At 41.5% G+C, this 13652-nt stretch overlaps 1 protein-coding gene across 1 annotated transcript in view; it reads right to left on the bottom strand.

Annotated features, from left to right (window-relative positions):
- The window catches only part of col25a1 (collagen type XXV alpha 1 chain), a gene marked incomplete at its 5' end in the record, with an annotated part of 130466 nt that overhangs the window by 55442 nt on the left and 61372 nt on the right, over positions 1 to 13652 (bottom strand). Inside the window, one exon of the mRNA XM_079296014.1 lies at positions 3201 to 3265. Within this exon, the coding sequence (XP_079152140.1) occupies positions 3201 to 3265 (65 nt within the window). The remainder of the gene's footprint in view (positions 1 to 3200; positions 3266 to 13652) is intronic.

The raw sequence follows: 13652 nt of genomic DNA on the forward strand, positions 1-13652 counted from the left end.
CCCCAATTACTGCTGCTCAAAGGACTGTGTGCCAACGCACTTCAGGGCCCTGTAAAATCATTTAGGGTCTTTAGGTTCTTATTAAAAAAGGTACCCAGCTGCTTTAATCCTAAAAAAAAAAGGATTCTTTTTTTCTTTACAAGCCCTATGTCCTTGAACTGTTCTTCTTCGTGACCAGGGGAAAGTCGAAATTATTCCAACAGCTGGAGCATTTAAGGAGCCGTATGTTTGAGGCTCGCTGGGCTGCACTTCGTATGTTTGAGGCTCGCTGGGCTGCACTTCTGTAGCGAGGTTTAATGGATCGTTGAGTTACAGTAGACCACTTAGCTTTTAATAAACCTGTCCCACTGTGTCGAATGGCACAACGTTTTCAACGAGCAATTACAGGGAAATCAAAGAAATTGTGTGATAAAAACGTGCAATATGCTGCAGAGCACATAATAGCCACCTCAAAAAAGGTATGCATTCTTAAATTTGATGGCCTGAGACCAAAAACATTATTTGATGAAATATAATCCATGTAAAATGAAATAGTGAGTTTCACTTTCTGTTCCCACACTGGCACCCCGAGTCAATTTCCTCCACAGCTTGTCAAATGTGTGATTGCTTACACCGCGGCGGGTGAAAGTTGTTTTGCTCCAACATAACGTAAAGGTTAAAGACGGGATGCAATGGGGCTTTCTAACTCACTTTGTAAAAGAAAAGTCAGGCTTTTGTTGCAAAGAAAGAGGCGCTTTTCTTCACGCTTGACACTGATGCACCACTGTATATGCTTAAATTGCTCAACCGGCTCACGTTGAGCATCAATTCCTCCTTTTGTGAAGGCAAGGTCATCAGTAAAAAGTGCCTATTATTCATATAGGGAACATATGGGAGGGAACTTTCTACACTTTCCAGCGTCGGCCACCTGCTGGAACAGTCTGAGAGCGTTGCTTTCACTGCTACAAAAATGTTTTCATCCTAAACCGTCATGCCACACTTTTCCTTTCCATGTGTTACGGGTAGACAAACAAGAGATCTCAATGAAGTATCCCATTCATTCTTTATGCATCGGTAAATATCACCGTGTCCTTTTCCTATTTGTTCTCTCTGTCGGTTGCAGCCAAGTCTGGGCGAGAGCATTCCCCTCGCCTTTGTAGAGGAGTAAACTGCAAAAACAACTCACCCTGAATTTGTGGGAAACTTGCTGCGGCTTACTTACTTTTGGTTAAAGCGAATCATGAATTAAATATGCTTTCCTTCAACATCAACCAGTGTGTTGTGAACTTTTAAAAAGAGGGAAATTGGATTTGCAGAAGGCTCCACAGTGCAGAATGCCGCGCGCCGGTCCCCGTCAACGTCGTATAAATAATGTCTCCAAAATAATCTTTTTTTTTTTTTTAAAGGTGTAGACCTAGTTTGACACTGAGCTCCAATAATGCAGCATGGTGCCATCATATTTTCTTTTAAATGCTTCTGAGAGTTCTGCTCAGATTCTTGCTTTTTTATGCCTGCTACACATATCTAAACAGTAAATGCAGCAGAAATAACTGAGCGATAGTTGCATGCTAATATGCAGAATCACCTTTCGGCCATTTAAAGCGGCCAAATTAAAAATGACATTCTCTGTACAAGGACTTTGAAAGCATTTTTTTTCGTAAAGCCATTTACATGAATGTTTTTGTCGACGCTGAGCATAACCAGTACAGATAAAAAAAGCTGCTGTGAACACTGCATCGCTGACATTAATGAAACTCGTTCAGGTAGTCCCGTCACTCTGATTTGACAGCGTACCTCGGCCTTGTTTAGTCCTGTAATTTGGGCTGTTACACAGAGAGAAATAAGGACCGTCGTCCCAATTGTTCCCAATTGTTCCCACTCTGCCTCTCAAGTCCAGACATTGTGATTGGGTTATGATTGCGTGCTTGTTTCCAATTGATTTGTCGTGGAGGAAGCGGTTCACGTTCTCCACATTTGCTCTGGTTGACCAGGGAGAGAAAGAACCGTCTTCGCACAACAGTGCCATTTGAAATATGCTGACATGATGGATGTTTATTTGAAAAGTTAAACGCTGTATTAACAAAGACCGGCGGTATTACAGATCTGCAGCCAACCAGAACATTGAACTGTTGTCTCTCTGTCAATTGATATCTATTTTTTTGTTCTCATCTCCCTTGGCTTTCAAGTCATGCACTGGATTACTTGAGTATTATGTAACTCAGAAAAAAAAGAAAAGGCAGAGAGCCCCACCACACTGATTCACATCTCAACATGGCCACAATGGGATTCAAAACTAATTTGACAAAATCAAAAATTACGGAAGAAATAGAATCTTTGATACTCAAATAACCGCTCATTCGATTTAACTCCTGGGACGTTAAAAAAGTAGCAGCTGGATTTGGTGGTAAAACCAGCAGATTTTTATTCTCCCCCGACAGTGTTTGTTTCTCCAGCTGTGAATCCAAACCGCTCCCTTATTACTCGATCTCACTTAAAATTGGGACCTTACTTTGCCCTGTGTCTGTAATTTCTTTTTCACAAGGGCAGGACTTTTGTTCCAAAGCTTTGGCTGCTCTCGATACAGGAACACTGCCACACTCCGGAGCCCATTATCACTTTTACTATCAGGTGAACGGAGTGTGGATGCAGCTCCTCGCCAAGTGCATGGTCTCGCTGTGAATTCAATTTGTTGCGACACATCTTGTGGGAGCGTCGCCACAAAACATGTCCTGCTCCCTGGATACCCGAGGCCTCGGCAAGTTTGTCGAGTCAGCTCAGAGGAGAGAGGGAGAGGGAGAGGGAGAGGGAGAGCGAGAGAGAGAGAGAGCGAGAGAGCGAGAGAGCGAGAGAGCGAGAGAGCGAGAGAGCGAGAGAGAGCGAGAGAGCGAGAGAGCGAGAGAGCGAGAGAGCGAGAGAGCGAGAGAGCGAGAACTACTTCGAAGTAGGATCATCATCCGCTCCAACAAGTTCGGGCATCACTGTCTCACACGGTTTCTATAGCGACTGAAGCTAAAACAATCCGAGTGAACACTGAAACCACCAGCCCACAAAGTACACATCTATAACCTATTTTGGCCTCCAAACATATACAGAGTACTTGTAACTGCAGTATGATTTGCTGATGTCCTCCTGAATTACTCCTTGAATGTTTCTGGATTGAGACGTCAAGTGATCTTTGGCCACACACATTCACAGAGACAGAAACGCACACACACACACACACAAACACAAATGCACATACCAGGCTCTCCATTGCGGCCTCTTCTTCCTCGTTTTCCCGGAGGTCCTGCAAAAAAAAAGAAGGCTGTGATACATTTTAGTGATTTAATTGTCTTTTTGTTTCATATCAGTTTCATATTCTTCAAGTGTTCTCACAGCAGGAGGAGAGAGAGAGCCACTAAAATATATTGCCTTTGGACGACACCTCAGCATCTCAAGGTTCATTACGTATTTAGGCTGTATTTATACATAACCTGAGGTGGAAAAAAGGAAACGCACACTGTGTTTCATGCTGTCAACCGTGTTTCTTTATCCTTTTTCTCCCCCTTTCAGCACGGACGCCCTGGCTTTTAATTTGTTTACCTAGACAGTGTTTTCCTGTTTGCCATTTTTCTGTCAGTGCCATCAATCTGCTAAAGCGCAGGCTGGAGGAGTAAAATAATTACACGCCTTGCCAGGTTTTACATGTTGAAGACTTGACTGGGTCGTATTGTATGAAGGTTTAGTTCTCAGTTTGGAAAGTGGGAGCATCTCTCCCCAAAATGATCCATTCCTCCCAGCAATGCAGGCTTTTCCTGAGGTTGGCAGCTGGAAATAAAATGTCAGGCATTGGCATTTTGTTTGCTCTCTGCCCCCCCAAAAACAAATATATATAATAAAATAACAAATATATGACAGCTGAGGCAAGAATGAACAAATATATATAATAAAATAACATTTTGTGGCTATGTTAAGGTTCAAGATAATTACAGTAGTGTAATAAGGTCGGTGAAAGTTTTTGACCAGACTGCGAAGCTCGGCAATAATTGCCTGGGTGTCTAAAGTTGCTCCAAACGATGACATGGGGCTTTTATCGTCAGCTAAAAAAAAAAACAGGACTAAGAGTACAAAACAACCGTACTAATTACCTCCAACCCCCCCCCCCCCCCCCCCAGCCTGTGCATAAACCTCTTTATTTTTCAGCACGTCATCCAATAAACATTCCTGCTACCTCGGAAGGATTCCCTCTACATGGAAGTGGAATGAAAGCAACAAAGTGAAGAGTTAAATAAATCAGAACACTGCCTTTTAGGACACTCCAGATTACTGGGGTGCAAAATACAGGATTATATTGCGCAACTCTTAGTCCTCAATTTGATCCCACTGGTTGGCTCCACTTCAGCCTCCAACTCCGCTCCTATTGGACCGTTTCCAGGATAATGTCAGGCGCTGCCAGCGAAGGGTCCAGGCTCAGTTTAAAGTATGTAACCACAGGTGGAGTTTGACTCTCACTTTACCATGATTCACATCAACCCCGCTTTCTCCATAGGTTTGTTTTTCAAGGTTTTAAAAGAAACAGAAGGGGGTTTACTGCACTTGGCAGTCACTTCATTATTGCTGACTTTGAAATGACACTCGACACCTCAGAGGATTTTTGTTGTGTGTCGATACGACATCCTCCTGATTTTGGTGGTGTATTTTTGACAGCTGCAGAGAAAACACTCCCCACATGGGAGTCAGTGGTCAAGACAAAATACCCAACATTATTTTCAGATATCATCGTGAGTTACTTTATTCGTCGCAATATTTTTATTTTCCGATTATAGACCGTAACGAGAGATACCAAGCAACTGTACCAGTAACATTTAAAACTTTGTAGAAATATGCCAAGAAAAATGCTATAACGTTTCAGTGTATGAAACACGGGAGAAAGAATAACTTAAAGTTCAGGACCAGTCAAAGGCAGTTCTCACATGTTCTTAAATCAATTAAGACAAAAAAAGAGAATTTTTGTGAATCCTCTGGTCATCAATAAAAAAAAAAGCTGCCTGTCAAGGAAAAACGTTATTCATGCTCAAAAACATTGTATTTGGCCTGCTATTTTCTCACAGCGTCCCAAGTACTGTCATGGAACAGTGGTTTCAGAAAAAAATGTGGCAGGGAATTTTATGATGAGGGTCAACAACTATGAACACTAGGAACTGTTGAAACCTTTTCAACCTTTTCAACAGCTTTCGAGTCTAAAGGGGAAATAAATCAAAGTGGAACTTGTCGTTCATTCAAATGGTTTGGTCGGACAGAGTTTGTGGTCGGACAAATCAAAATGGCCCCCCGTGTATTGTGTTTTTACATTGTGTTGGGGTCTTGCTTTTTAGGAAGCAAGGAGCAGAAAGCCACATTATCAGTGCTATTTAGCTTCACATTAGGCCGTGCTGCTGGTGTGGCTTCTATGGATGGCGATGTCAAGTCAGTCCACAACTGTGTTCCAGATATACCGTCCTCGACAACTATTGGTTGCATCGTCAAGAAGCCGTGTACAGACATCCGGGTCCCCGGAGGACCAGTCCAACTTTCTTTTCCTTTTCCGCCGCCACAATATTTACATTTGTGGTTTTGACTGAAATTGGATGGATTGCCATGAAATTTGATTCAGACATGCATTGCCCCCCCCCCCCCCAAGGGTGAATTGTAACTTTGGTGATACATGAATGCCTCGACTACTTACAGCATCACTTCAAAATTCTAATTTGACCAAAACTTTCCCAAAAAAACCCTGAAAACTACTGACATTCCCATCAGCCTCATATGAACTTTGTGTTCAATGCAAATTAGCAAATGATAGCATGCTAACACTCCAAAGACCGAGTACAGCCTCATTAGCTGCCAGCATGGCTGTTTTAGTCTGAAACACAAATATCAGGCAACTCAAATCTACTATGTTAAAAATACAAATATAATATTTGTCATAATTAAACAAATAGTTTGTCTACATCGTCACATTTTAACAACTCCAAATCAACACAGCTAACAGCTAAATATGACACTAGACGCTGAAAAACACGGTGATAAACTTTCAGGAAATTGGAATATTGACGAGTGAATATTCAAGATTGTCATTCTGCACATCACAGCATGGAATCATTAGCACAATGTTTTCAAGTCTCATTCATATTCAGTTTTTTTTTTAGGAACAGTAAAACAACACAAGATTGTTTACAATCCCAAATATTGATAGAAGTTGCCATTTTAATGCAATTTGGCAGAAAAGAATCCCGTGTAATTGGCAGTATTGTGAAACATGCTGTTTCAAGCCATGGCTGTATTGTTTGAGTTCATCACAACATTATTTCAAAGCTACGGATTGCCTGACATAATAAACGTCTTGTTTATATTTCATACATTTGAGACACGATTGCGTTTTAATACTACCCTTCATCCTTACAATGTTGATTTGCTCTGAACAGCGAACAGAACGGCAGCGCTGCTCCGTTTCTCTTTTCCTCCGAATCAATCAGTTTCAAGTGGACCAGCCCTGAACTGACTCATTAACAATACCAGCATTGTTTCAGAGCTTGATGCACAGAATCAGACCACTCGATGGTTCTCTCGCAAAGCAACACAGCCATTCCTCAGACTCAAAGTTAAGCCAAAAATAGCAAACTGGGTACCAGCTGCAACCTCCAAAGTTTGCAGGGAATTGGCTTTAGACTTCTCAACATGTTTGAGATATAATTTGCATTGTCCCATGTTAAAACATCATCTGCACTCATTTGTTGTTGTTTGTTGAGTAATGATTCAAATAAGACAACAGACATTAAGACGCTGCACTTCCTACTAGCCGTGCAACAAACACCTGCTTATTGAGAACTTACTGCCAAACACAGAGTTTGATTCCCTACACATTTTCCATGATTCCTTTTAAAACTATTTTCCCTGGATACATAAAGTGCCGCATGCTGACCTCACTGTTTAATTACGAGTCATAAAAATAAAATGTCCAGAAGGAAATTTCATGGTAATACATTAATTCCAGTGCCAACGTTTTAAGAAACTGACCTGCCGTTGTTTTGCTGGCGTGACTTTGACACCCGGTGTCTTTGAATGGTTTGGTTCTCCAAAAAACAACAACTACGCAATCGTATGAACGCTACACTTCAATTTCCAGTTGACGGTGTAAAAGTTATGTCTGCGTCATTGTGTTGGCAAACAGTTCAATATATTTGAAAAAACATTGAAAACATTTGGAAAATGTCTCTTCAATTTCATCACTGTCCGTCTGTATCAGAATCCAAGGATACAGTATATTGGGCCATCTCAAGGTACTTAAACTTGGAGCTGTGGTTGAATGAAAATGTTCAGAATATTTCAAAAAGAAAATCTGATGATCAATGTCTTTACAAGCATTCCAAGGATTTAAGAAGATTTTGTCGAAATGGACTTTAATATAGTCCATTTAAACCCACAACATGGATGGATAAGTTTATTAATCCTGGCAACTATCGGGTATCCAGGTCAACGGAACTAAAGCTACACAAAACCTGGCTTTCTACCGTACAATCATTTGTTACTTTACAAGTACATTTTTGTGGAAACGTCTGGCAAAGAGGACAACAATTTTGATCCAACATCCTTATTACTCTGCATGACGATGAATAAATCAACACATAAAAGGATAATTCATGGAACACTGGGTCCACTGTCCAAGGGAAAAAAATTAAAATTGGACCACAATTTCACAATCGGCCTCATCTTTAAATGTCACTGCTCTCGTCATCTGAAACAGGATGTGCATTGTTGTCAAAATGCGATTTGTAAAATAAAACAGCGAACACGCAGAGCCTGTCCCGCACAATGACTTTGGAATATGTGCACGTTTTCAACAGAACTACGTCGAGAAAATATTCTGCAATTCACTCCCCTCAAGAGCTCTCGGTGAAACCTCACAGACAATAGCGAAGATCACTTTTAAATACTAAGAATTTGTGTGTATTCAGCAGTTTGTTACGTTTTTTGTCAGACGTACGCCCACAACTCTGTCATATCAGAAACTCAAGTACTCCATCCTTGAACCCACCATTAATTTAAACCACCCATGCATTACTCATCTCTCTATCTTAACAACTTACCAATTACTTTGAACTATTTCAACCATTTATCCATCACACAACTAAATGTTTTCACTTTTCTGCTTGCTTGCAGTCTAGTTTTATGCGCTCTCAACAGGTGGTGTTCAGGTATTACAGCTGACTCCAATCATACATTTTTATCCAAACAATTACCGGTAGTTGAGCTACTTCACAATCGCTCCCCTTTGCAAAAAAACAACTGCAGACAATCCCCCAGGGCTACAAGCATCGTCTGTCAACCAGACTTCTTACAACCAGAGGAGATGCCAGATAGCCATTAGAAAGAATGCAAGTTTTGGGCACTTTGGCATTGGCTTCACTTTTCAGAACCAGTTGTTGCCACCTGGGTGCAAGTACCCGTGGTTAGAAATCCCCACAGTCGTTTATTACTCTCTGTATGCACTCAACAAGTTGTGTGAAGTCGTGTGCTCCTGAACTCATCACATGTGTAGTTTATCGAACTGCTCTGACCTCTCAGGTTACAAAAGTTAAACTTTACAGTTGAACTGCACCTGTGTGTCTCCGGCCAAACCACTGATTCAAAACTCAAGGAAGTCGAACAAAGTCAGCAGATAACAGAAGGACGAGATGAAGATCTGGACTGAGTCTCCACCAGATTCTAACTCCTCTTGAGGTCATCAGTCATGGGCATTGTTGAGAGAAATAGAAAAGGTCCCCTTGAACTTGTGACCCAGCAAACTCACTCCGGAAAGGAAGCCCTTGTTGTACTCCGAATGACCTTCATAACTACTTGTACTAATCCCTTCATTTCCTCAAACCATTTAGGAGAGATGAAGAGACAGAAAGCAGAACAACGTTTCTTATGAATTAGTTTTCAGTCCTGTGCATGGCTGCAGGAACTTGTTGCTCTCTAAATGTTCGTAGCATGACTGGTTGTTCACCTGATCCTGTTAAGCCATATGTGCTTCTCCACATAACAGAATCAAACAACTCTTTAATGGGCGTCACAGCTTTGAAAAAGGTAATCTGAAGGTTCATACAAAAGCACACAAGAGCTGTTCATAACACAGACATTCGCCCCCGGTTGGATTTTTTTCCGAAAGCAAACATGAGATTTATGGATGTTTGCGATTCACTTAAAGTCAGCTGCACATTGTGTCAATGGAAGTTCAACTCCTGGAAATTAGACGTAACTTTCCACATTCCAGATATCAGGCTACAGCATGGTTAGCATGTAATGCCATTCAATTTCAAAGAGCAACCCTACCGTCAACCTCTCTTAATGCCAGTGGTTCTTCAGCCAATAGGAGCCATGCTGTTTGGATTATTTTTCTTGCAAGCAAAATATAAACCGTGGATTATAATACAGAACAGTAGAATAGTTTGTTAACCATTTTGAGTGGGCTAAGCTACCGGTACTACGCTATAATGTTAAATCAAGAGATCCGACATGTTCTCTATAGGGGTTTTGGCAACTCGATATGAACACCAAATTCTGCAGGAGAATTCAGGTTATTTAAATGTTCCAAAGACACACATTTGAATCTCAACCTGACCTCGAAAAACAATGTCCGAAACGGATATTTCACATCATTTCCTGATTCAGTGGCATATGTATCTTCATTATCCTTATTTCCAACTGCACTTAACTCTAATGCAACCATTTCCTGAATACATATGATGATTATAGCCATTTCCTTAATAGTTCTTCCAAATAGGATTTAATCTGTTGCCCAGTAAAGAGACCATTGTGTCTGATTTTTACATTTACTCATTATACTCTTTTGGTGCACTTATTTTGTCACCACATAATATCTTGTATAGTATTCTAAATAGTGCATGTGTGCGTGCACACACACACACACACACACACACACAGTGTGTCTACACAGTTTAAATGCAGATTTTCCATTTTTGGAATAAAGTATAACAGGGCTGTAACAGATTCTACCACTTTCTTTGTATTTACCTGCATTAATTATGTGTAATTCAACATCTGTTTACATTGCTACTCAAGAGTGTGATTTGTTAGCTGTGAATTTACAGTTTGATTTATACAACGGCCGTAAAGCAAGACCTCTCACTGAACAAACAGTCGTGACGGCGAATGAACAATGATGCCTGCTCCACAAACTCTAATGAAACTCGCTTCTGCAGTTTTCAATTACAAGACATCATGAAAACACACAGTTGTGATATAATCAAGAGTCCATGTCAGTGTTGTCATTGTGTTAAAGTTGAAACTAATTCACAGTACCAACAGGACACTTGTTAATGTCAGACAGTCCCAGGACATCGCCCCGACACGAATCTGAAACTAATTATATAAAGCAGCGTTCATTATGACGCAGAGTGCAGCAACTGATTAAAAAATAAATGAATGATGCGTACTTTCTGCGAGCGTGTCGATGTGTGTGTACACTCAGTAGTGGTCAGAGGATGCTATCAACTTGAAATGAATTCATTTCTACACCCATCCCTGATAGATATGCCAATTTCGTGCCTGTGTGTGTGTGTGAGTTTGTGCGTGTGTCGGTTGGGTCCTGCGCTGTGTTTGTCCAGATGCCAGTTATCAGTTCATTAAACCCAGAGTCAATCCATTATGATGCAAGGAATGTGTCTGTCGCTGCAGGGCCCATTAACACTGCGTCAGGCAGATTGAACTCGTATTAAAAATGCATCTCTCTCCCCACACCGCCACAGTAAAATAGACTTGCAGTGCTACACTGATTGCAGACAATTTAACTGCTTTTTCACTTGAGTCTCTGCATTGATTGAGCAGTTACAGTCCTGCAGTGGACATTTACACCCAACACCAAAATAAAGACACACACACACACACACACACACTCGTACACTCTGAACAAACCGTTTCAAGGACTGAAAATCATTCGAACAAGCAGCTCTTCTCTAGTTCTTCGTCAAACACACACACACACACACACTCGTGAAAGACAAATGACATGAGTACAGCTATAGCTGGCAGGCACGCATGGATCATCTAGGTTTTTCCTTCGGTTCAGTGTCAAGGCTGGAACGCTCCTGAGGAGGAAGCAGGGCCTTCGAGAGGGGTCTCAGCTTGCAAGAAAACCACAAGGTGTTGGAAGCATGTTAACAGAAACATCAGCAGTCAATGGCTTCAGGACAAAAGGTCTCACAGGTGTGACTTGTGGAATCTGATTTGCACATGTATTAAACACTGAGGAAGGGCCAAGACTAGAAGTTAATTTATCCACTCAGCAGAGGCACGCAGAGGGGAAAGCAACCTCAGCCTAACCTAGCATTGATTAGCTACAGTCAGTGACTGATTTAAGCTTCCGACCCGAGTACCCCGTTAGTCAATCAATAGCCCTTATTAGACCTTGAAATACTGAGATGCAGATGCAAGCAAATTAACCTACTGTGCTTATTGTTAGTACTTTAAGATAAACTACTGTAATTTGATCATTCCAGCAGGTAGAATCCGGATTTATCCTTTTGAAAAGTGAACCGATGGCATCCAGATGAGCACATGGACACGTGGCAAAGTGACTCCTTCCTTGGTATCAGTTGCTTTTGAAGCTGACCGAAGGGTGTGTTTGGCAAATATTGTACCAAGCATACTGATGGCGATATGTGCAGTATCACATAGATGTGTGTGTGTGTGTGCGCTTGGGCTGCTGAAATAGCTGCAAGAGCATTTCTGGTCACTGGAATGAAATTGGCAACCAAGATGCCAAAAGGCAAATGGGACATACAGTGCATGGTTAGCATCAAATGATCCCTCTCTTGTTCAAGTTCAAATGAAATGCTTTATCTGTGTTTAAGACTCCTGTGGCTATTGGATATCACATTGAAATCATGTGTAACCCTATACCTGCTGCTAACGAATGACACGACTGCTGGCTGACCTTATCACCAGGGATGTGTGAGCCAGTATGTGCTGTGTGCGTCTGTGTCTGTGGTGCGTGTGCGGATGGATTTAGAGAAGCAGAGCCATATAACATGGACCACAGGGCCCCAAACTGCTCGAGGACAGTCATTGCAGCTCCTCAACCAGGATGAAGTCACTGGGGGAAAGCAGACTGCGTGCTATTGAAAAATGGTATGACACTGATTTAACTATTTCAACAGACTGGCACACAATAGGCCCACTCTCCGCACACTGGTTGTGCACCTAAAGTAAAGTTTTCTTTTAAATATTTGCATCATATATGGGATTCTTTGGGATTATGCAGAACAAATATGTGCTTTTATATAGTATCATATACGTTCTTTATGTATTTCCTGTACATTTTTCCATTCATGCAGTATATAAGTGTGCAACATATTCCAAGTTGTTCATGTTTGCATTGCAAGATCTTTTCCCTCATTGAAATATAAATTCTAAGTAATTAAAGGGTCCGTTTAACTCAATTACGGACAAAAATAAAAATGGTATTTTGGCCTGGAGATAGTGTTGGCGTTATTTTAAGTGTCTATAAGGAGAAGTAAATGAACGAGGAAGTGATTTCAGACACAACTATTGTCAATCAAATCTGATCAAACCACCACCACACAGTCCAAATGAAGCAGAGTTTTAAAGTGTTAAACTCTCAATGAATCAGCGACCATTTTTCGATGCGATCGCACCAGCTGCGTCACCAAATCTGGGTATGGGGCATTAATCGGGGAGAAGCCTTCCCCCACTACTTATACCTTCCTACTTGCGGCGTCTTTGCTCGGACCAGAAACATCTTCCCAGTCTGCCTTCAATCTGATCTCAACGACATACCTGTAAAGTTGTGTGGCTGCATCTTGCACAGCTGCCACGCCACAGACAGGCAGACATATATAGAACACCTGGCAAAGTACTCAAAAACCTCCTCTGTGGTAGTTCCCGCTACACAGTGGGTGTCTCCAGTAACACATTTTGCCGTGATGACTCAGTCAATCTCACAGGGTGACAATAATACCAGCGTAGCTGTTGCTGCTGGTAATAGTGACAAAGGATGATTTTTCTTTTAACTTCAACATTTGCAGAATTCGTCATGAATATTTGATGTTATTACAAACCTCAAGCATCCGCATGTTAAAACACCACAAAAGCCTTTAGAAAGACCTTTGATCAAAAGTAATACTGGTACTAACCTGCAATTTCACGAGGGTTTCCATCCCCTTTGATCTTCCCATTATGGTTGTGAGTGCAATATCATTTTTTTCTCCACACTTAACTATATTTCATCCCCACAGCTTTAAAGGGCTTCATTTTCACTATCCTTCAACTTATCAGCCAGCCTTGGTGGTCTGAGGCTGGTGTTTACTTGAGCATTGCATGACCTATGTTGGATTATTCCTGCAACAGTTTGAGCATGCAAGCGTGACGGGGACAGGCTCTTATGTCATAGATACCCTATCTTGTCAACAGCAAAGGAAAATGTATGAGAGAGAGGCTGCGATGAGGGGGGGCGGGGCGGAAAATAAGCTGGGAAGGAGGTCTCTTAGTAGAATAGAGGGATGAAAGATTTAGGAGCAAAATGGAAAGCAGAGTCTGGAGCAGAGTGTTAAGTCTGCTGCGTGAAGTTGTTGAATTCACTGCTCAAATGAAACTCTTCAGTCAGGGCAGATGTTATGGTTGTTACACTTTAG

This window comes from Melanostigma gelatinosum (genome assembly GCF_949748355.1).
Source record: "Melanostigma gelatinosum genome assembly, chromosome: 23".
NCBI lineage: Eukaryota > Metazoa > Chordata > Actinopteri > Perciformes > Zoarcidae > Melanostigma > Melanostigma gelatinosum.